This window comes from Triticum dicoccoides, chromosome 2A, assembly GCF_002162155.2.
Source record: "Triticum dicoccoides isolate Atlit2015 ecotype Zavitan chromosome 2A, WEW_v2.0, whole genome shotgun sequence".
NCBI classification, from domain to species: domain Eukaryota; kingdom Viridiplantae; phylum Streptophyta; class Magnoliopsida; order Poales; family Poaceae; genus Triticum; species Triticum dicoccoides.
Window position 1 is genome coordinate 727,630,432 of NC_041382.1, and position 24,712 is coordinate 727,655,143.

Consider the following 24,712-nt stretch of genomic DNA (forward strand, 5'->3'; position numbering starts at 1 on the left):
GACATGGCCTTGGAACACAGAAGACCGAAAAGTCGAGCATGAGTCGTATAGAAGATACGATCAACATGAAGATGTTCACCGATGTTGACTAGTCCGTCTCACGTGATGATCGGACACGGCCTAGTCAACTCGGATCATGTTATACTTAGATGACTGGAGGGATGTCTATCTAAGTGGGAGTTCATTGAATAATTTGATTAGATGACCTTAATTATCATGAACTTAGTCTAAAATCTTTACAATATGTCTTGTAGATCAAATGGCCAACGTTGTCCTCAACTTCAACGCGTTCCTAGAGAAAACCAAGCTGAAAGACGATGGCAGCAACTATACGGACTGGGTCCGGAACCTGAGGATCATCCTCATAGCTGCCAAGAAAGATTATGTCCTAGAAGCACCGCTAGGTGACGCACCCGTCCCACAGAACCAAAATGTTATGAACGCTTGGCAGACACGTGCTGATGATTACTCCCTCGTTCAGTGCGACATGCTTTACAGCTTAGAACCGGGGCTCCAAAAGCGTTTTGAGCAACACGGAGCATATGAGATGTTCGAAGAGCTGAAAATGGTTTTCCAAGCTCATGCCCGGGTCGAGAGATATGAAGTCTCCGACAAGTTCTTCAGCTGTAAGATGGAGGAAAATAGTTCTGTCAGTGAGCACATACTCAAAATGTCTGGGTTGCATAACCGCTTGACTCAGCTGGGAGTTAATCTCCCGGATGACGCGGTCATTGACAGAATCCTTCAGTCGCTTCCACCAAGCTACAAGAGCTTTGTGATGAACTTCAATAAGCAGGGGATGGAAAAGACCATTCCTGAAGTATTTGCAATGCTGAAATCAGCAGAGGTAGAAGTCAAAAAGGAACATCAAGTGTTGATGGTGAATAAAACCACTAAGTTCAAGAAAGGTAAGGGTAAGAAGAACTTCAAGAAGGACGGCAAGGGAGTTGCCGTGCCCGGTAAGCAAGCTGCCGGGAAGAAGCCAAAGAATGGACCCAAGCCCGAGACCGAGTGCTTTTATTGCAAGGGAAGTGGTCACTGGAAGCGGAACTGCCCCAAATACTTAGCGGACAAGAAGGCTGGCATCACAAAAGGTATATGTGATATACATGTAATTGATGTGTACCTTACCAGTACTCGTAGTAGCTCCTGGGTATTTGATACCGGTGCGGTTGCTCACATTTGTAACTCAAAGCAGGAGCTGCGGAATAAGCAGAGACTGGCGAAGGACGAGGTGACGATGCGCGTCGGGAATGGTTCTAAGGTCGATGTGATCGCTGTCGGCACGCTACCTCTATATTTACCTACGGGATTAGTTTTAAATCTCAATAATTGTTATTTAGTGCCAACTTTGAGCATGAACATTGTATCAGGATCTCGTTTAATACGAGATGGCTACTCATTTAAATCCGAGAATAATGGTTGTTCTATTTATATGAGAGATATGTTTTATGGTCATGCTCCGATGGTGAATGGTTTATTCTTAATGAATCTCGAGCGTAATGCTACACATATTCATAGTGTGAATACCAAAAGATGTAAGGTTGATAATGATAGTCCCACATACTTGTGGCACTGCCGCCTTGGTCACATAGGTGTCAAACGCATGAAGAAGCTCCATGCAGATGGACTTTTAGAGTCTCTTGATTACGAATCATTTGACACGTGCGAACCATGCCTCATGGGTAAAATGACCAAGACTCCATTCTCAGGAACAATGGAGCGTGCAACCAACTTATTGGAAATCATACATACTGATTTGTGCGGTCAATTGAGTGTTGAGGCTCGCGGTGGCTATCGTTATGTTCTCACCCTCACTGATGACTTGAGTAGATATGGGTATGTCTACTTAATGAAACACAAGTCTGAGACCTTTGAAAAGTTTAAGGAATTTCAGAGTGAGGTTGAGAATCAACGTGACAGGAAAATCAAGTTCTTGCGATCAGATCGTGGGGGAGAATACTTGAGTCACGAATTTGGCACACACTTAAGAAAATGTGGAATAGTTTCACAACTCACGCCGCCTGGAACACCTCAGCATAATGGTGTGTCCGAACGTCGTAATCGCACTCTATTAGATATGATGCGATCTATGATGTCTCTTACCAATTTACCGCTATCATTTTGGGGCTATGCTTTAGAGACTGCCGCATTCACTTTAAATAGGGCTCCGTCGAAATCCGTTGAGACGACACCGTATGAATTATGGTTTGGGAAGAAACCTAAGCTGTCATTTCTAAAAGTTTGGGGATGCGATGCTTATGTCAATAAATTTAACCTGAAAAGCTCGAACCCAAGTCGGAAAAATGTGTCTTCATAGGATACCCTAAAGAAACTGTTGGGTATACCTTCTACCTCAGATCCGAAGGCAAGATCTTTGTTGCCAAGAATGGGTCCTTTCTAGAGAAGGAGTTTCTCTCGAAGGAAATAAGTGGGAGGAAGGTAGAAGTTGATGAAGTATTACCTCTTGAACCGGTAAGTGGCGCAGCTCAAGAAAATGTTCCTGAGGTGCCTGCACCGACTAGAGAGGAAGTTTATGATGATGATCATGAAACTTCAGATCAAGTTGCTACTGAACTTCGTAGGTCCACAAGGACACGTTCCACACCAGAGTGGTACGGCAACCCTGTCTTGGAAATCATGTTGTTAGACAACGGTGAACCTTCGAACTATGAAGAAGCGATGGCGGGCCCGGATTCCGACAAATGGCTGGAAGCCATGAAATCCGAGATAGGATCCATGTATGAAAACGAAGTATGGACTTTGACTGACTTGCCGTTGATCGGCGAGCCATAGAAAATAAATGGATCTTTAAGAAGAAGACATACGCGGATGGTAATGTGACCATCTAGAAAGCTCGGCTTGTCGCTAAGGGTTATCAACAAGTTCAAGGGGTTGACTACGATGAGACTTTCTCACCCGTAGCGAAGCTGAAGTCCGTCCGAATCATGTTAGCAATTGCCGCATTCTATGATTATGAGATATGGCAAATGGACGTCAAAACGGCATTCCTTAATGGTTTCCTTAAGGAGGAATTGTATATGATGCAGCCGGAAGGTTTTGTCGATCCTAAGAATGCTGACAAGGTGTGCAAGCTCCAACGCTCGATTTATGGGCTGGTGCAAGCATCTCGGAGTTGGAACATTCGCTCTGATGAGATGATCAAAGCGTTTGGGTTTATGCAGACTTATGGAGAAGCCTGCATTTACAAGAAAGTGAGTGGAAGCTCTGTAGCATTTCTCATATTGTATGTGGATCACATACTGTTGATGGGAAATGATATAGAATTCTTGGAAAGCATAAAGGCCTATTTGAACAAGTGTTTTTCAATGAAGGACCTTGGAGAAGCTGCTTATATATTAGGCATCAAGATCTATAGAGATAGATCGAGACGCCTCATTGGTCTTTCACAGAGTATGTACCTTGACAAGATTTTGAAGAAGTTCAAAATGGACCAGTCAAAGAAAGGGTTCTTGCCTGTATTGCAAGGTACGAGATTGAGCTTGGCTCAATGCCCGACCACGACAGAAGATAGAGAAAAGATGAGTGGCATCCCCTATGCCTCGGCCATAGGGTCTATCATGTATGCTATGCTGTGTACCAGACCTGATGTAAACCTTGCCATGAGTTTGGTAGGAAGGTACCAAAGTAATCCCGGCATGGAACACTGGACAGCGGTCAAAAATATCCTGAAGTACCTGAAAAGGACTAAGGAAATGTTTCTCGTTTATGGAGGTGACGAAGAGCTCATCGTAAAGGGTTACGTCGATGCTAGCTTCGACACAGATCTGGATGACTCTAAGTCACAAACCGGATATGTGTATATTTTGAATGGTGGGGCAGTAAGCTGGTGCAGTTGCAAGCAAAGCGTTGTGGCGGGATCTACATGTGAAGCGGAGTACATGGCAGCCTCGGAGGCAGCACATGAAGCAGTCTGGGTGAAGGAGTTCATTACCGACCTAGGAGTCATACCCAATGTGTCGGGCCCGATGACTCTCTTCTGTGACAACACTGGAGCTATTGCACTTGCCAAGGAGCCCAGGTTTCACAGGAAGACCAGGCATATGAAGCGTCGCTTCAACTCCATTCATGAAAGTGTTCAAAATGGAGACATAGAGATTTGAAAAGTACATACGGACCTGAATGTAGCAGATCCGTTGACTAAACCTCTCCCTAGAGCAAAACATGATCAACACCAGAATTCCATGGGTGTTTGATTCATCACAATGTAACTAGATGATTGACTCTAGTGCAAGTGGGAGACTGTTGGAAATATGCCCTAGAGGCAATAATAAAATGATTATTATATTTCCTTCTTCATGATAATTGTCTATTATTCATGCTATAATTGTATTATCCCGAAATCATAATACATGTGTGAATACATAGACCACAATGTGTCCCTAGTGAGCCTCTAGTTGACTAGCTCGTTGATCAACAGATAGTCATGGTTTCCTGGCTATGGACATGGGGATGTCATTGATAACGGGATCACATCATTAGGAGAATGATGTGATGGACAAGACCCAAACCTAAGCATAGCACAAAGATCGTGTAGTTCGTTTGCTGTAGCTTTTCTAGATGTCAAGTATCATTTCCTTAGACCATGAGATTATGCAACTCCCGGATACCGTAGGTGTGCCTTGGATGTGCCAAACGTCACAACGTAACTGGGTGACTATAAAGGTACATTACAGGTATCTCCGAAAGTGTCTGTTGGGTTGGCACGAATCGAGACTGGGATTTGTCACTCCGTATGACGGAGAGGTATCTCCGGGCCCACTCGGTAATGCATCATCATAATGAGCTCAATGTGATCAAGTGGTTGATCACAGGATCATGCATTACGGTACGAGTAAAGTGACTTGCCGGTAACGAGACTGAACAAGGTATTGGGATACCGACGATCGAGTCTCGGGTAAGTAATGTACCGATTGACAAAGGGAATTGAGTACGGGATTGATTAGGTCCCCGACATCGTGGTTCATCCGATGAGATCATCGAGGAGCATGTGGGAGCCAACATTGGTATCCAGATCCCGCTGTTGGTTATTGACCAGAGAGTCGTCTCGGTCATGTCTGCTTGTCTCCCGAACCCGTAGGGTCTACACACTTAAGGTTCGATGACGCTAGGGTTGTATAGATATGAGTATGCAGTAATCCAAAAGTTGTTCGAAGTCCCGGATGAGATCCTGGACATCACGAGGAGTTCCGGAATTGTCCGAAGGTGAAGAATTATATATAGGAAGTGTAGTTTCAGCCATCGGGAAAGTTTCGGGGTCACCGGTATTGTACGGGACCACCGGATGGGTCCCGGGGGTCCACCGGGTGGGGCCACCCATCCCAGAGGGCCCCATGGGCTGAAGTGGGGAGGAGAACCAGCCCATAGTGGGCTGGTGTGCCCCCCCTTGGGCCCCCCATGCGCCTAGGGTTGGGAACCCTAGGGGAGGGGGCGCCTCCACTTGCCTTGGGGGGTACTCCACCCCTTGGCCGCCGCCCCCCGTAGGAGATCCCATCTCCTAGGGCCGGCGCACCCCCTAGGGGGCCTATATAAAGGGGGGGAGGGAGGGCAGCCACATCTCAAGTCTTGGCGCCTCCCTCTCCCCTGCTACACCTCTCCCTCTCGCAGAAGCTCGGCGAAGCCCTGCTGCGATCACTGCTGCATCCGTGCACTCTCCTGCACTTTGTGAACAACGAGTTGGTTGATGTCGCCAAGGGCAAAATCGTTCAACCGGGCAACCCCTTGTTCCACGGTACCCAGATGCCACCCAACTTGTTTAGGGTTCAACTGGTTCGGGTGCTGCCAGGCTGCGACGAGTTGTTACCTCCGATTCGACCCGTCGGGGCCGACGATGATGACGTGATGACCCTCAGCGCCTGCCTGAGCTGGCCCCTGCTTTGGCCGAAGAGCCAGATTCGTTTGGGGGCGGGGGACACCACCCCAAAGACAACACCGCCAGTCGTGTTGGCGCCAAGTCGGCCCCATGGCAAGACCGCCGCAACGGTGCCGGACATCCCTATGCCACTGGATCCAAACATGCATATGGCACAGGATCAGAACGACGACGACGATGATACATTTGCCAACGTCGATCAGTACTTTGCCGATCATGGGTACGATGGCGACTTCATGGGGCCTCCTTCTCAACAACCCAACCCAACAAAAGACGTGCGCGATCTAGCTGGTACCACGGAGAAGCCAAGTTGCAACAGGCGTCGTCTGCAGTTCAACTCTCAGGAGACGCCTCCAGCTGCCGACTTCACCGAGCCTCAGATAGGCGAGGTGCGAAATATGATCAGCCCCAACACACTCAAGAAGGCGGTCTGTGAGCAGAACTCGGTCCCATTACAGGAGAAGAAGAAGGCACGCAAAAGAAAGACTAACAAGGGTGCGGGCCAGCCGGCACCGAGTACGATCCGTGCTCAGGACGGGCCACCTTCACCTGAGGATATCTCGAGGAGGGTGCATGTGGCGGGTAGGCCGATGCTACCGAGAAATATGCTCGATGCTGCAACCGGTGCTATGCGGAGTCTGCATGACAGTGTTCTTTCTTTGGAGAAGCGGCGTCTCGGAGAGAAGGATGTGGCATACCCGGTTTTCGCGGCCAAGGTGCCAGAGGGCAAGGGCTTTGTGGATAACTCCATCGGGGGTACGATCGTCCTGCGGTTTGATGACATCCACGCTATGTTGAACCTTCATCCGCTGCACTACACCTTCGTTCGGCTATTTTTGCTGAGTATGGAGATGCGGATCATTCGCGACAAGACCCCGAACATTGTGATAGTCGACCCCTTCTACATGCGTGCCAAGATCTTGGGCAGCGCTGGGGACCGCCAAGTCGCGAGTTCTTACCTCGAAGGCGTCATTCTGGCAAACCAAGATAAGGATAACTTCCTCGTGCCTTACTTTCCCGAGTAAGTCCTCCCCTCAACCGCCCCGTAAAATATGAATTCTTAGATTTCGATCGCTTTTCTTTTAACATTCCGTGTTTTCTGCAGTGACACACGTTGCACGCTCATCCTCCTAAGCCCCAAATATTCCATGGCCACGTATTTCGACCCGGACCGTCAGTCGAACGTAGACTACACAAATGTCAAGAAGGTTCTTGATGATGTTCTCCCCGGCTATGTCAAATCTGGAGGCACCTTCACCAGGCCTATTCGTAAGTACGGCAAGCACGTGTTCTCCCACAATACAACGTTCTGCTGCGTCAAGCAGCCGCCTGGCGGTCAGAAGGGTGCCTACTATGCCATCCATCACATGCGGGCGATCGTACGGGACCATCATCAACTTCTGCTACCGAGTAGACTCAAAGATTGGGCCGCGAGCGTGTCGGCAATCCAGGACGCGGACATCAGACAAGAATTCTTTCGCATCCAGTCGGAGTTTGCGGAAATCATCCATCAAGATGTCCTTCGTACCGCGGGGCAGTTCTACCTCAGAAATCAACCATCCAACAGTGACATCGACACAATCCTACAAATGCAGGCTGACAACGCCCGTTCTTTCATGACTCCCACGATAGACGGCGGCTTCATCCACGCTCCGGTCCCTTGAGTCTCATGTTGTAATTAAACTTTAATGAACTTGTAGTATGTCTCTTTGGTTTCGAGAGTCGTTCAACTTAAGATGTAATCGATGCTATTAATGTCTTGCTTTTCTCTTCCGATCGTTCTGTTGCATACTTATATATTGCTTATGTATTGTCTGTGAATTGGTACTAACGTTTCGTCTGTGAATTGGTACTAGATAGCGATGCCGTGGTATGTCGTGTACAAGGGTAAGGTTCCCGGAGTCTACGACGACTGGGAGGAGTGTCGGAGACAGGTTCACCGATTCAGCGGTAACAGTTACAAAGGGTACGCCACTAGGGCCGAGGCCAAATCTAGATACGCCCGCTATCTAGCGGGAGAGGGGAGGGAGCGTTGGAGGAACCGGATGAAGACGAGTTTCATCATGATGATGCTCATCGTGATGACCGCAGCTCTCTTCTATGTGATGGTAGTTTAGATGATCGATATCGACTTGTAACGTGAAGACAAACTCGCGGTCTCGAGACTTGTAATATAATGTTCTATCTTTGTTCGGTCTTTTCAATTCGGAGACTAATATGATGACTTGTATTCGGAGACTAAAATGATGAATTGTATTCAGAGACTAATCTTCTATTGTATTCGATGAATCTGTTGTTGATGTGTGCTGTCTATATTTTGTCCAATTATACATTTTGTAACCTGTGCAAAAAATAAAAAATAAAAAAAATAAAAAAACCTAATATTCATACTAATGGCGCATCACATCATAGTGCGCCATTAGTATGCCAAAGGATACTAATGGCGCATCATTAAAGAGTGCGCCATTAGTATGCCGAAGTTACTAATGGCGCATCCTGCTGTCGTGCGCCATTAGTATGCCAAAGCACCTGGGTATACATGGCCCCCTGGGAGGCATACTAATGGCGCACTGTTGTATATACTAATGGCGCATCTGGGGTGCGCCATTAGTATACCAGATACTAATGGCGCACCTGTGGTGCGCCATTAGTAAAATATACTAATGGCGTGCTACTAATGGCGCACCACTAATGCGCCATTAATGGCCAAATTAGGTGCACCATTAGTAGGCCTTTTCCTAGTAGTGATGGGCTGAAGTGGGGAGGGGAACCAGCCCATAGTGGGCTGGTGCGCCCCCCCTTGGGCCCCCCATGCGCCTAGGGTTGGGAACCCTAGGGGAGGGGGCGCCTCCACTTGCCTTGGGGGGTACTCCACCCCTTGGCCGCCGCCCCCCTAGGAGATCCCATCTCCTAGGGCCGGCGCACCCCCCTAGGGGGCCTATATAAAGGGGGGAGGGAGGGCAGCCACATCTCAAGTCTTGGCGCCTCCCTCTCCCCTGCTACACCTCTCCCTCTCGCAGAAGCTCGGCGAAGCCCCGCTGCGATCACTGCTGCATCCACCACCACGTCGTCGTGCTGCTGGATCTTCATCAACCTCTCATTCCCCCTTGCTGGATCAAGAAGGAGGAGACGTCATTCGCTCCATACGTGTGTTGAACGCGGAGGTGCCGTCCGTTCGGCACTTGGTCATCGGTGATTTGGATCACGGCGAGTACGACTCCATCATCCCCGTTCTCTTGAATGCTTCCGCTCGCGATCTACAAGGGTATGTAGATGCACTCTCCTCTCGTTGCTAGTTGACTCCATAGATTGATCTTGGTGAAACGTAGGAATTTTTTTTGTTTTCTGCAACGTTCCCCAACACTAATATCATTTTTTATCCCAACACCAATACATGGTTGTAAGCATTTATACCTCATCCCCATACCATCATTTTATTATAAGTGTTTGAATCAATATTTGCTTGCTGATCCGGTCAAAAATTGGATTTGACACTTTAGAAACAACTTGCTAGAGACCATCGCTTAAGGAAATCTTTCTCTCGTGGGTTCGATAACCCAGGGTCACCTCTGGGGAAATAGGTGTGGGATACTCTTTTTAGTTCCTATACCGGGTCAACAAAAAGGAGATATCAAGCCCCTTTTCTGGCGCCGTTGTCGTCGGGGAGGAGTTTAGTATTCCAAGTCTTTGTGTTTAGAGTTTGTGTTAAATTTAATTTTCAGTTTTTGTCTTTACTTTTTCAGTTTTAGTTTTAGTTTTAGTTTTATTTTGTTGCAAGTCTCGTCAGTAGAAAAATCCAAAAAGTTACTATGGCTTGTAATCTTGGGAGCTTTGCTACTCCTAGCAACAATTTCATGCATGAACCTATAGCACAACCTGATGTTGCAGCTGCAGAATATGAGATCAAACGAAACTTAGTTTCCATGGTTCAACAGGAATACTTTGGAGGCTCTGCTTCTGAAGATGCAGGTATGCATTTACATAATTTTAGTGAATTGTGCAACATGACACGCATAAAGGATTATGACTTAGATGCTCTGAAACTTCCCTTATTTCCTTCCTCTTTGAGAGGAAAAGCTAAAGACTAGCTTTTAGCTTTGCCTAAAGCCAGTATTACTTCTTGGGATGATTGTTGCAACAAATTTTTATCCAAGTTTTTCCCACCTGCAAAAATCATGCAATTACATTCTCAGATTACATGTTTCAAGCAAGAGGAACGTGAGCCACTAGCGCTTGCGTGTGATAGAATGAAATAAGCTATGAGAAATTGCCCCTGTTATGGAATGGAAGAATGGTTAATCCTTCGTATGTTTTATAATGGCTTGAATCATATGTCAAAATCTATGCCTAATACAGCTGCAGGAGGAACAATCATGGAAAAACCATAGAAGATGTCAAGAAGATATTAGATTATACGCAAGAGAACCATGCCCAATGGCATGTTGAAAGGACCACCACCAAGAAGGTGAATGCTATAGAAGAAAATAGCCCGGAGTTGACAACCAAGCTAGAAGAACTTATCTCTTTGATGAAAGGTAAAGAAGAGGTAAATGTCAAGGTAAAGAGGTAGTAGTTGGCGTTGATGTTGTTCCACGAGCTTAGTGCGCCTTATGTTAGGCCCAATTCTTCTTCAGTTAGCTATTCATCATTCTACAGACATCGTAGCCGCTAGATCAAGTATTGACGCCCTAGATGAAGCTTGCGAACCGGTACTTCCGACGTTGAAGAGAGAAAGCAGCCGCCACACGATCTTCATCCGACGGCCGTCATTCAACCACTAGGCTGGCGCCCCTTTTTCACTTTTTATTCTACTTGCTATTATTTTCCTTTCACCTTCAGACATCCATGGCTATATATAAAGCAGAGAGTGACTCTTGCCTGAGAGCAGTAATCGGGTTGTAACCCTAGCCGCCACAAGAGTGGTTGGTCTACTTTGACGCGAATTGTGGCGATGACGAAGGCCTGATTCCCACCTGCGTGGCTCCCACGAGCGACGGGGGGAAACCCTAGCCGTCGCCGCACCAAGCTTCCACTCGTCGCGGCCGCCAGAGCTCATTGTCCGTGTGCAGAGTAGTATTACTATTTTCACTGGACCTGGTTGCAACTAGTTAGACTAACAGTTGTGTTCTGTATAGCAAACACCAATAATTGGTAAGCTGTACAAGTGGTTTCTGCAATTTCCTCCACCGGCGGGCGGGTCGTACTTTGATTCTTTTGGTTTTTCCAAGTCGTCCCTTGGCGACAACGACGTGCCGTTCCTTTTTCAACTCTTCCTCGGTTGACCGGTGAGCATCAGCCATCCCATCCTCTCCCCCAACGTACAAATCTCCTCGGCAGCGTCAGGCAGTTCATCCTCAATCTTCAGTTCTTCAAAGCACCTTACCAAAAAGGAACCATGGCTGCCAAAACCACATCATGCCTTACTTTCCTAAAGGAAGCGCTGATCCTCCCCACGTTAAACCCCAAGCTCTTCACGCCCTTGCTCCTCCTCTTTGCCGCCGCCGCCTTCCTTGACCACATAGTCAATTTCCTGTTCGTCCAGCCTCTCGCCGACGTCGTGGCCAGCCATGCCACCGAGCTCAACAACACCGACTTCTCGAGCGCCAAATACGCCAAGCTCATGGAGATGGAGGGGCCAAAGCAAGACGGTATGAGGCTCATACTCATCGGCGTCTCCGAGGTGATCGTCGCCCTGGCCGTCGGCTTCGTCAAGAGGACCCTCTTCCTCTTCGCGGCCTCCACGACCTACTCCGGCGACCGCTACTCGCTAGCCGAGCTCCTGCGCGAGCTCGTCAAGGGGAGGATCAGCCTGAAGGGCGCTTCCATCACCATCGCCGTCGTCGACGCGCTTGACTTCGCGTCGGCGGTCCTGGCCGCGCTGATTCCCGCTCCCGACCTGATGGGCGGGCTCTCAGGGGTGCTCTCCGTCCAGGGCCTCGTCTACCTCATCGCGCTCCTCACCTCCCTCTACTTCACCGCCGTGGCGTTGGTGGGCGTCGCCGCGTCGGTGGTCGACAGGAGGTGCCGCGGCGTGGGGGCGCTCCGGCAGGCGTGGCGTCTCGTGACGCTGGTGAGGAGAAAGGAGGGTCTCCTCTTGGTGCTCGTGGCGCACTTCGTGCCGACCGTCGTGGCTCCGCTGTACCGGGTTGCTCTTGTGTATGCGAAGAGGAGCATGGCGGTGTCCTTGTGCTTGCTGGCTGTGCATGCTTTTCTGTCATGTGCGCTGCAGCTCCTCTCTCTGATGGCAGCAACGGTTTACTACTACCAAGCCATGCAGAGCAAGGAGGTGATCGATGCCTTGCGGTTATGCTAAGAGCACACATTCCTTTCGGGGAAGGAAATGTCTCCTTCATCCAAAAGTGATTATAATGCCATAGAGGGATGCTTTGATTTCTTCGTGCGACAATGTATACAAGTCGTTGTTAAAAAATTGTACACAAGTCAGTTGTACGTGATTTGCACGTCAATATTCTTTTGGGAAAACATCTGATCTATTCATCTTCAATCAGGACAGCATAACGAACACCAGAAATAATAAAAATTACATCTAGCTTTGTAAACCACCTAGCGACGACTACAAGCACTGAAGTGAGCCGAAGGCACGCCGACGTCATCGCCCCTCCTCCGTCAGAGCCGGCAAAACTTGTTGTAGTAGACAGTCAGGAAGTCGTGGTGCTAAGACCCAATAGGACTAACGCATCATAACAGCAACCACCGCCGTTGAAGAGTAGTATAGATCAAAAGAATTCAAAATGAAAACACATGAACATAGACGAACTACGACCAAATCCGAGCAAATCCACCAAAAACAGATCCGCCGGAGATATATCTCCACACGCTCATCGACGATGCTAGATGCACCACCAAGATGGGGGCTAGACAAGGAGAACCTTATTTTATTTTCGAGGAGCCGCCACCATCTTATCTTCCTGACCATGACATAAATCCTAACAAAACTTGAAGGTACATCTAAAAACGAAGCCCTCTCACCGATAAGGGCTGGGATCCACTGCGCTGCCATGGCCCTAAGGCCAACGAAGACAAGGCGGACCGGCAGCACCAACGGGGTGCAAAGAAACCCTAGTGGGGTTATAGCAATCTCACACAACATTTAATCATGTGTAGAAGAACACAGAACTCCCGGGGGGTGGGGCGATGCCTCGCCCAAAATTTTTGCATTTTCTCAACAATTTGTTTTTATGATAATATATGTCTCATTTAGATCCTAAAGATCATGGTACAAGCCACGTAACTACCAAGCTATCAAAACTAACAAAAAAGAGCAAACGCTAGTCTTTGCACAAAGTAACACCAATCAAGGAGGGAAACTACAATCAATACCAAACAATCATCTGAGTCTGACATCAACGCCCGTCTCTCGCACTATCACAACAGCGACCGAAGGAATTTTTTTTTGATGAATCGGCTTCTCACTCGAGCTCGACACGGCTCCATCGTTGATATGCTGCTTTGCGGATCTTCAAGGTGGCTTACCAAAGATGAAGCCACTACCATTCATCGAATCAAACCGGAGCAACACCCTGGACACACCATAACTTCAGGTCTACCACCCCCACACGACTAAGACGTCGGATGAGGAAACCTTACATGTCATCCACGGACCAGAACCCAACACATGATCCATCATCTTTCAGATGCCTTTGATGCAGACGACAATATATATCCACTCCTAGACTACCTCCCAAGCTCTGCGCCGGTGCTGGAGAAAACACCGTTGGAGCCTAAGGACACAAGTCCACCACGAGGATGTCACCGCCGCCACGCCATCCTTGTTTGAACAGACTGGTTTCAAAATTCATCCCCAAACATAGGGTGTATCAACTCTTCGAAGAGGGATCTGAAGATTCTTTATTCAGCATCATCATCACTGACGTCGTAGCCAAAACAATGAACAATCTAGAAGCATAAGCTACTAGGGCCAAAAACGGTCCACACGCGTGAATCCGGTGACCCACCTCACCATTGACGACCGAGGTCGTCGACGAAGGGGAGCCGCGTGAGGATGGCGACGGCTTGGCGAGATCGCCTTTCCTTTCTCCGAGTGGAAGAAAAAACATTTTTTCTTCTTCTGAAAACAGTCTATTAACCAAATCAAAATTACAAGTACATGCGTATCAGCTCACTAAGGTTCAAATCCTAGACTCTAAGGCTGGTCACAATGGGGAGGAACTTAGGAGTAACATCACACACTCCAATACAACTTTGCTTATGTGACACATATTTAATGAAGAGAGAGGTGCTTGTGGTAACTAGCTAAGTTACCGGAACATCACACACTCCAAGAAACAATGAGTCTATAACCTAATAAATACATCGTTGCATGACACTACATAGATGTTTTTACCCACTATGGAAGTAGTAACATAGTCTAGGAAAGTGTGTAAGTTACTAGCTTATGTTCTTACCCATTGTGACCAGCCTAAGACTCTGACCTTTTGTAATTGATTACGGAGGAGAAGTTATCAAGACTATGGTCCAGCTAAAAACGCAGACACCGCTGGAAGAGCCATAGCTTCAGGAACGTGCGGCTGCTGGCGTACTCGTTCGCGATCGCATGCGTAGTCTCTGCATCCGGCTGCGCCATGGCCGCGTTGCCAGAGCCATGAGCGCGCCAAGCCTCCTAGAGCGCCCGCTGCTTGGCTACGAAGTTATGGTTCTTTGCCGCCACTGCCTTCTTACTTGTGCTCACTGTATATTTGGCCCTCCATCAGCCGGTGCTGCTTGAGGAGGGAGAGGTTGTATCACTGATCCTCATGTGCCTGCCATAACGCCAACAATGACGGCGCGTCGGCTGCTCCTCCGCCATGGTGTCGTTGAAGTGTGCATGCACCTGCTCCATGGTCAAGCCGACATGAACCGGTGGGGGCTTCAATGTCGAGTCATCGTCGGAGCCCGTCTCCCTTGTCGGGTCGTCATTGAAGACTTCCGGGGAGCTGGTCCGCATGCCGTCCTCTATTATAGATGGGCAAATCTGTTTGGAAACAGAACTCTTTTATCGTGCAATTAGACCAACTATTAACGTTGACTTTCCGTCAGTCATGTCGGGTCTGCCGCTTAGTTGGAAACTATGAAACAAGTCTGTAGTAGAAAACGCTTCTGTTCCCATTTTCGTGCGCACGCAGATATTTGCATAGTGAGACAAACGAATTGCTTCTCGCCGTGGCCCCATTTGTTCCTGATTTAGCGCAATCGCATGGCGGCGCTGCCAACCGGCCGCAAGGGCGGCCACCTTGTGCTTCTGCTCCGTCGAGAGGCTCTCCTACAACGCATTACCCCTAGCGGTCATGGCGCATGTGGTGCACGAGATAAGGATGTGGAGCGGACGTGTTGTGGTGCGGTTGGTGCCGTGAGTTGCTTCGTTTAAATAGCATATACTAGTGAGGCCAAGCGACGTGGTGTGTCAATGGAAACGCCGGAGTGGTTTCTCCGTCGGCGGGCTTGTTTCAATGCCGGGCTTGTTCAATGCCAGCAGGCAGACAAACGAGCTGCCCGTTTGAATGCGGTAGATATCTGACCTGCCCCGTTCTCTCATGTACATGAGAGGTCGTGTCTGCTCTGAGCCGACATGAATGCGGCGCTCGCGCTCTCGAGCGGCATGAATCTGTAGCAACTACTTCGGGCGATAAAGAACGTGAGGAGAGGGAGAAGGTTTTGGGTGGGTGCGGGGTGTCGGACGTTGTCGTGGCAGCAATCTGGATGCCCCCTCCCCTCCCACACACGAACACACGCACACCCAATCTCTGGTCCGTTTGCATGAGTATACAGACCTGCCTGCAGATGGATGGGGTATCGCGTTGAATGACAACACACGTCCGGTCGTATGCGGGTGGTTTGAGAGTCAAGGTTGAAGATGCCTTATAAACATACTAAAAGAATTTATGTGGGATTTAACAAACTGAAATATAATCCCACGCATTTCATTATCACACGAGAAATTAACCCCATTTCTCTAGCGCTAGGAGTAAACGGAATGACAGTCGTGCATTTTCTTCCCCTGCCGGAAGGAATTTCATTTTAGCATCTACTACCACTATAAAAGAAAGAGAGGAGCAGATCCAAATAATCAGACCCATCCATTAATAAAATCTAATGGCTCTTAATCATTCTGTGTTTAACGCTGCAAACCACGCCCTTAATCAATCGCCAACCCGCCCTTACTCAATCGCTAACCAGCCACACCCTAAAAAAAATAGTACGCACGATCTCTCTCCCCGTCCGCGCGACCTCTCGCCCCCTCCTCCTCCTCCGCGCCGTTCGCCGCCCGCTCTTCCTCCAGTAGCCGGAGCCGCCGCCCGTCGCTCCTTCGCTGCGGGCCGCGGGTCGCTGCGGGAGCCGCCGTGGGACAGCCGGAGCCGCCGCTAGCGTCAGCCGCCGCGGGCGTGAGCTGCCACCCCGCCCATCCTCTCCCGCCTCCCGCTCATCCTCGCCCTCCGTCCGCCGGTCCTCTGCCGTGGCCGCCGCCAGCCGGTCCTCTTCTCCGCCGCCCGCCTTCCTCTGCTCCTCCTCTGCCGCCGACGATCTCATCTGAGCCAGTAAGTTTTCTTTACATTCAAGTGTGCATTATTTGAACATCATGCTTGCCGTTCTGTTCTTTCCAGTTTCCACACAAGATAATCTGATACATACATGATCCTTCTGGTTATGATTATTTTAGTGCATACATAGATGATCCTTCCAACCAGCAGGAACAATTATTCCGGGACAATTGCCGTATGTGAATTATCATGATCCAACGCCAATGCCACACTCAGCACTAAAATGGTTACAGTCTGGTTTATGAGTACTTAAGCTCTTCATATGGTTCACAAATTGTTTGCTCTCACTCCAATTACCTTTTCAATGCACTCACAATTCTGCACATTCCTCAGGTTTCTGATCAGTGTTTTCAATGATCCACAGATCTGATATATTTAGGCAATCCCACTCACAATATTTTATAACTTGTTTTTTTGCCTCCTCCCTAACAACACCTGCTTAATTTCTACAGGTTCAGACCATTCTCACTCATCACCATTCCCTGCATCTAAGGTCCTTTTTATCACAGTTTCATATTTACTAAAACACTTGACAGTTTCATTTACTCAAACCTTAATGAATTCAGCTTCTCGATATTTAGGATCCCTATGTAGCATTGTTTTGTCATTCTACTGATGTAGGATGTTCCCCAATACATGTCACAGATGAGGAATCATCGCCTGTCTGCATTAGGATCAGCCGAGCGTTCCTCATTTAAAGATCTCACGAATACGCCTACTCATGTCACTGCAAATCAAACGGGTGAAAAACCAAAGACTGGTACAAATTGGTATGCACGATTGTCTGATGAGAAGAGAGCAGAGTTATATGCAGACTCGGTTGCCATTAAATGATGTATGCACGACAGGCGGCTCCGGCGAGTCGGATGGGCGGCGGCGGTGGCTGAGCTTCTCTATGGCCTGCTGCAGTTCCAGGGAGAGAGAGCTTCGAAGGTGAGGAGGAGATATAGAACAGAAGGGAGAGGAGGAAGGGCAGGGGTGTGGCAGCCTTGACGGTGAACCTCCGGTTGCGATGGTCTCCAGCGAGAGGCGGCGCACGGCGCCGATGCGAGCCTATGGGACGGCGGCGGCTTGGAGCTGCGGGAGCTCGGGCGTTTGGATGCGTTTGGATCACATGCCAAAGGCTATGCATATTGGGTATGTTTTGATCGCTATCAAACCTGTCCATACAAAATATTGGCATGATTTATCCTGCAGTTGGCTAGAGCTGAAGTATTACCTATCAAATCAATGATTCTTTCTGTTTTGAGGCCAGATGCATGTTGATTCTGTCAACACACTGGGATCCCTGTAGATAAAACCATAAGATCCCTGTAGATAAAACCATAAGAAGAGGACTGGTCCTCTGATCATTGTAGGCCTTCAACGCCCATTTGGGAATTAGGACACACATGTTATGTTTTGTTACCAGCTGGTGGAGTTAATTCTGAAAGTCTACAATCTGCATGGAATACAGTTATCATCAGTTTAGTCGTTCGTTTGTGCCATCATTGAGCTTGTGATGTCATGGTACGAGATTTTGTACCATCTATATTTTCTACTGTTATTTTAATCTTTCATCGAGATGGACGAGGGTGGTAAAAGATTTTTGAGATTATGGTTCCCATTTTTGCACTACGTTGCACCGATACGGCGATACGAGTACGGCGATACGGGATACGGCAATTTCTAGAAACAGCAATATGTGATACGGCAAGTACATATAAATAATTAATAAAATTACATGTAATAAAAACAAAAATAATAAAATGTGTGAGATGAGATCAAAATACCACCCCATTGGTTGCCTGACTGCCTCTTTTCTTTTCTAGTCTTGAATGATCATCCAGGTCCTCAACTTCTCATGGTGTATGCAAAATAGAAAATACATCACATGATATTAGACTTGACAATAAATCATGACAAGTGGAAAGCAGTAAACAGGTTGGCTTGCAGCATACCAGATGAATATATTTCCAAACTTCCAAGTTCCAACAAGTTTCAATTCTGAATTCTCAATGGCCATAGAGAAACAATGCAAAAGTTCACGAAGATAACATGATAAATAGGAAGATCCATATTTAAACAATCCATAATTGTGCATTACAACATAACAATAGGAAGATACAAGGCTCAGGTGGCCATAGATCCAAGTTCAAGCAGTGCATAATTGTGCATTACAACATAACAACAACATAAACTAAACGGGACAGCTCAAGTGAGAGCATCCATAATCTTAGCCTCCCGTTCGGGTTCATCAAGTGTAAGGTCAGCACCTTCAAGCATGCCAACACCAGTGAAACTCTCAACCCCATCTCCACCCACATCCCACATCCGGCTTGGCCCAGCACGATAAGCATCAGATTGTCTTGAAAGCAGACGCAAATTGTTATGTGAGAACACTAAATCCTCAACACGTACAGGAGTGAGCCTGTTTCTGCCGGAGCTATGGATGAAGGAATATGTGCTCCAATTCTTTCACAGCAAGATGATGATGAGGGCTGCCCAAGTAACTTTAGTGCTAAACTTTTCAAGAACTTTGTGCTTCCTCCATGAGTGCCCCACCATTGCTTTGGTTCAAAATCATCTCTATCTTCAATTGAATATGCATCCTGAAAGGCATTCATCATTAGAGCAAAATCTACAAATTCTTTCTTGACGGTCTTGTAGGCATTCATCATTAGAAACAAGTGTTTGCTGAAGTTTTTTCCGGACCCAAATGACTACAAGACCGTCAAGAAAGAATTTGTAGATTTTGCTCTAATGATGAATGCCTTTCAGGATGTAGATTGAATTGAAGATAGAGATGATTTTGAACCAAAGCAATGGTGGGGCACTCATGGAGGAAGCACAAAGTTCTTGAAAAGTTTAGCACTAAAGTTACTTGGGCAGCCCTCATCATCATCTTGCTGTGAAAGGAATTGGAGCACATATTCCTTCATCCATAGCTCCGGCAGAAACAGGCTCACTCCTGTACGTGCTGAGGATTTAGTGTTCTCACATAACAATTTGCGTCTGTTTTCAAGACAATCTGATGCTTATCGTGCTGGGCCAAGCCGGATGTGGGATGTGGGTGGAGATGGGGTTGAGAGTTTCACTGGTGTTGGCATGCTTGAAGGTGCTGACCTTACACTTGATGAACCCGAACGGGAGGCTGAGATTATGGATGCTCTCACTTGAGCTGTCTCGTTTAGTTTATGTTGTTGTTATGTTGTAATGCACAATTATGCACTGCTTGAACTTGGATCTATGGCCACCTGAGCCTTGTATCTTCCTATTTTTATGTTGTAATGCACAATTATGGATTGTTTGAATATGGATCTTCCTATTTATCATGTTATCTTCGTGAACTTTTGCATTGTTTCTCTATGGCCATTGAGAATTCAGAATTGAAACTTGTTGGAACTTGGAAGTTTGGAAATATATTCATCTGGTATGCTACAAGCCAACCTGTTTACTGCTTTCCACTTGTCATGATTTATTGTCAAGTCTAATATCATGTGATGTATTTTCTATTTTGCATACACCATGAGGAGTTGAGGACCTGGATGATCATTCAAGACTAGAAAAGAAAAGAGGCAGTCAGGCAACCAATGGGGGGGTATTTTGATCTCATCTCACACATTTTATTATTTTTGTTTTTATTACATGTAATTTTATTAATTATTTATATGTACTTGCCGTATCGCATATTGCTGTTTCTAGAAATTGCCGTATCCCGTATCGCCGTACTCGTATCGCCGTATCGGTGTCGCCGTATCGGTGCAACGTAGGAAATGAGAAAATGTGTAAACAAAATAAAAGAAACAAAAGCATATAGGATATTTGTTATATTATATTATACATTCCTAGGTTAGATTCATTATCTCCTCCTCTGTTGTGCAACGAACGTCGACGACCTGATCTGATAGCAGAGAAGCCAGTAAGTTTCCTCTCCTCGCTCAATCGTCTCACCCGACTTCACGCGGCCGGTCGCTTCATCTTCGTTCTGATTAAGGATTAGAGCTTGATTTGACTGATAAATATAGTTAGTCTTCAGGTTGACTCATCCAAAAATCCGATTACATCAACTCAACTTTGCATGTGTATGTTGCTGTTGAGCGATTATATTCGATCTTTTATTTTATCCCAACACTAGATTGAAATGGTGGTTTACAAAGGATTTTTAGTGGGGCACAAGTGTAGGTTGATATAAAGGCATGTTGAATAGTCAAGTAGTACAATGCTAGAATTACTTGGCTGCATTTTTTTTGTTTCTTTGATGCAATGTAATCTTTATTGTTCCTGTTATCAGTGAATTTTCTAGAACATTGGGTAAGCACTATGCTAAAAAGAAAGCTATTCGAGAAAAGGATGAGAAGAGCTATTCCAGAAAAAGATGAGAAGAGCTATTCCAGAAAAGGATGAGAAGAGCTATTCCAGAAAAAGATGAGAAGAGCTATTCCAGAAAAGGATGAGAAGAGCCTCAAGGTACATTCTTTTTATTCTTCCAGTGTGTATTACATATTTTCTAGCTTGCAATGCTTTATAAGATATTTCATATAGGAGCTCAACACTGAAGAAAAGAAGTAGTCGACTTGTGGAGAACAATGTTAATCAAGCTCTCATGATATTTCCTCTGCTTCAAGCTGCTTTCTCAGATTTTAGTTAACATGCTCCTGAACTTTCATTTTCTTAAATGAACTTTCTCAGGAATTGCACACTTATATGAGCCATTGCCTAGATCTGGAGAGTAATGGGGTCATGTAAATTCCAGCTCTGGTTCTTGTGTAATGGCGTACTGCTATGCATCACGTATGCTAGACAGAAAGCTGCCACAATGCTCCGTGAACAAATACGCATAGTTCAGCAGCAACAAGGTAACTCATTGCTGCACCATATATTTGTTTGGAAATTGTGCAGCTGCAGACATGCACTAATTTTTGGTTTAGCACTCTGACTCTGTAGTTCAATATTTGGTATTAGCTGTTGATTGTGCTAGAGATACAATACTTCAGTTTGTACTCGAATCAGTTTGGCATACGAGGTGGAGGATTGGGCCAAAATCTTCCTCTTTGGGACCTCAATGTTTGGAACCATAGTGCAAGTTGGGGATCTTTATTTCTGTTCAAATAAAATTAATTGCAACGGTATTCTCACGTGCTTCATCATTTTTATGCATTGCGTATTCGTAAGGTACTACAAAAAGATTTTTTGTGATGATGCAAAGCATGATTTAATAATCTTTTACCCTGCACATTTTAGTGCAGTTTAGAATCTGGTAAGCGAATGGATAGAGTTGTATGCATTGCATTCCACATGACAGTTTCATTTGGCCTACTTACATGCTGTTGTGATTAATAAAACTGGACATGCACCCAATGCAAATATATAGGCTTGCATATAATTAGCAAAAAAGATATACAAAAACATATGTATATTTTTTCTGTACTTATGTTGAGAAACATTGATATTATTCACCCAGTACATGTGATCTTGCTAATTTTTTAGAGGCATGGGTTTTGCTATTATCTATACCTAGGTCCTCTCAACTGGAGAAGTTGCATTGATTGTCCATGTTTTCTTTGCTATACCACGTCTTCTTAGCTAATGCCATCCTAGACTGGAGCATATCCATCTGACTAACAAAGGGTGTTAACTCATTTGGCTGAACTACATGCCTCCTAATAAAAATTGGTGAAGTAGTGATAGAATTGGGCGCCTTCATACTAATTTCAGTCTACCACCAGGTCTCTCATATGGAGCATTGTGGATCCCCAACACATTTCAGCAAACATACATATATAACAGACTGCAGCATATTTCAAGTTTCCTAACGGCAGATGAAGAATGATAATCCATCTGGGTACCCATTCCCGTTTAAACACCTAACAAACCGAGTCCCTTTTTTCCCTCGATTTATTCAGCCACTGTCTTGTTGATTTGGATCTTTATTTTGAGCATATGTTTTCGTGTTATGCAGGGCATTCACTATTTCCTTTTTCTTTGTGGGCATATATATGTGTGTGTTCTTGTTCTGGATTCATGGTGCTAGAGTACATGTTTTTCTTTCTTTTTTTACTTTCTCATGTTTGTAATCTTAGATCGAAGGTTGGTTTTAGTTGCTTCCAAAATGTGTTCGTAATTAGTAATCATGACATATGGCAGGATGTCTTTATAGGCTCATATGTACTCTATATATGAATAGATTACATGAAAAGCATTGCTAGAAATTTTAAAATGGGATGTTGATTTGACAACTGTCGTGTACTGCTTATTATTTGCCCTATACACTCGCAATCCTAAGTTTACTCTTTTTGGTTGACTAGCATTGCATTTTTCGATTGTGACCTCGTGCTTAAATAGTTAAATTTGGTTGGTTGCAGAAATTCGATCTCACTATCTCTTGAGAATCAGTGTCTATGTTGTGGGGCAATGAATGCTTCGTAGTTTTGGAGTTTTGCTGCTTACATTGCTAATATTTGGTACTGGATAAAATGCCATGTTCCTTCCATGTCGGTCATGGCAAAAAAAGTTTGGAGACAGGAAACATCATTTACAAAGTCAATGTATAGCAAATTATTTTTTTACACACCACTAGATCCAAGGAGTTGTGGCCTGTACTTGAAACATAGAGATCAGTATTTGATCCACCATTAATCATGTACTCCCTCCGATTCATAATAAGTGTCGCAGTTTTGAACTAAGATTGAACTAACCTTAGTTCAAAACTGTGACACTTATTTTGGATCAGAGAGTATCCCCTTACTAAAGCGAATGCAGTTTTTGTTGACTCGGAGGAGCGTCTGCACCAATCCACCATGCTCGAATCAAGGGATCACATACAATGCGGTGGCCAAAATTGAAGTGATGATCCTTCAGGTTCACCTCATCTTTGTTATTGGGAATTACTTAATTGGTCTCAGACACTTTCTGTGGCCTAAGAAATATCGCAAATGTTCCGCCTCCCCCGCCATTGACTCCTTGCAGTTGATGCCCCCAGACGCTGATTTCTCTATTCCTATTAGTTGATCCACCCACTTCATTCTTCCCCCTTATATATTAACCTTCTGTCTTGTTGATTCGGTCCTCTATTTTGACCAGATGTGGCCTGTTCTGCACGGCATTCAGTTTAGATTTTCTTTTAACGTGGATTCAGTTTTTTATTGTATTTTGTGAGGTTATTTTTCTTGCTGTGCAGAACTAATATTCTTGTGCTAGGGATTCAGTTCCTGTCTTGCACGGATTCAGTTTATGCGCCACTGCTCCTAGAGGGTGCATTTGAGTGGTGAGAAAGTGGATGTTAATAACTTCATATGGCAATCTGATTTTTTACGAGTGAATTCTTTTGTTTTATTCAGGCAAGCCTGATTTATATGCAATCACATGGTTAATGCTATGTTGCAGTATATGCATGCGAAGCACTGTTTTGATTGACTTGCAAGGTATGTGATAAATTGGAAGAAATTTATGCCATGTATACCATGTACTAACTGAAGTTTTTGCAGCCGTGTCGAATATAGAACCCTTGAAAAATTTCTTTTCTGATTCTTATTTTCTCTGAGCTAAGACCTTGAATCTACTTAAAGACAAACATACATACATTTCCACAAATTATATTATGATCCATGTCATAAGAGTTTTTGTCTACCAAACTATCTACCTGTCATGAACTGGAGCTATTGTTTTTATTTTTGTGTACATATTGTGTATGAAAATTTTCTTTTAGAGAAAGGAAAGTTTAGTATGCTAAACAAGAGGACAAACTTACAAATAAAGAGGTGAAATTAATTTGTTTACATTATAGCTTTTGTTCAGTTGATTGAGTTTCACGGTGCAGGTGGGCATGTATGTGGGCATGAAAATAGTTGAAGGAAGATTCAGTGGTTGAGCATTAGGTACGTGCAATTGCGTTGATGCTCCTTCTCAAGATCATGCCACAATTGGAGGAAATTTTCCTACTAATCTGCAACGAATTTTATTGGAACTAAACCAGCATCCTACTATTCTGCAATCAATTTTAGTTCACTCTTGTCTTACTATATATTTTGTAGGTTAATTCACTATGAATATTTTCATGGGCCTTAAGATTAACCTATCCTTATTCCATTGCACAATCCCAAACCATGTTGAAATATTAGTTCAAAGATTCATTGTGGATTCACTGGATTCATGGTATCATTTTAGAACAGGTTTTTGCTATGATAATATACTTAAGTAGGCGCGTCTGATTCTTTTTCGGTAAGAAGTATTGGTGCAGAGCTTGAAGAAAACCTTGAGATGGTCCAACTTTTCATAAGTGTGC

General features: G+C 45.5%; 1 protein-coding gene across 1 annotated transcript; it reads left to right on the forward strand.

Moving 5' to 3' along the window:
- The first annotated feature begins 11,236 nt into the window (after nucleotides 1-11,236).
- On the forward strand, nucleotides 11,237-12,336 carry LOC119352104. The gene has a single exon (XM_037618836.1). It carries the CDS (start codon nucleotides 11,289-11,291, stop codon nucleotides 12,204-12,206), a length of 918 nt encoding a protein of 305 aa, XP_037474733.1. The 5' UTR covers nucleotides 11,237-11,288; the 3' UTR covers nucleotides 12,207-12,336.
- Nucleotides 12,337-24,712: the final 12,376 nt, after the last annotated feature.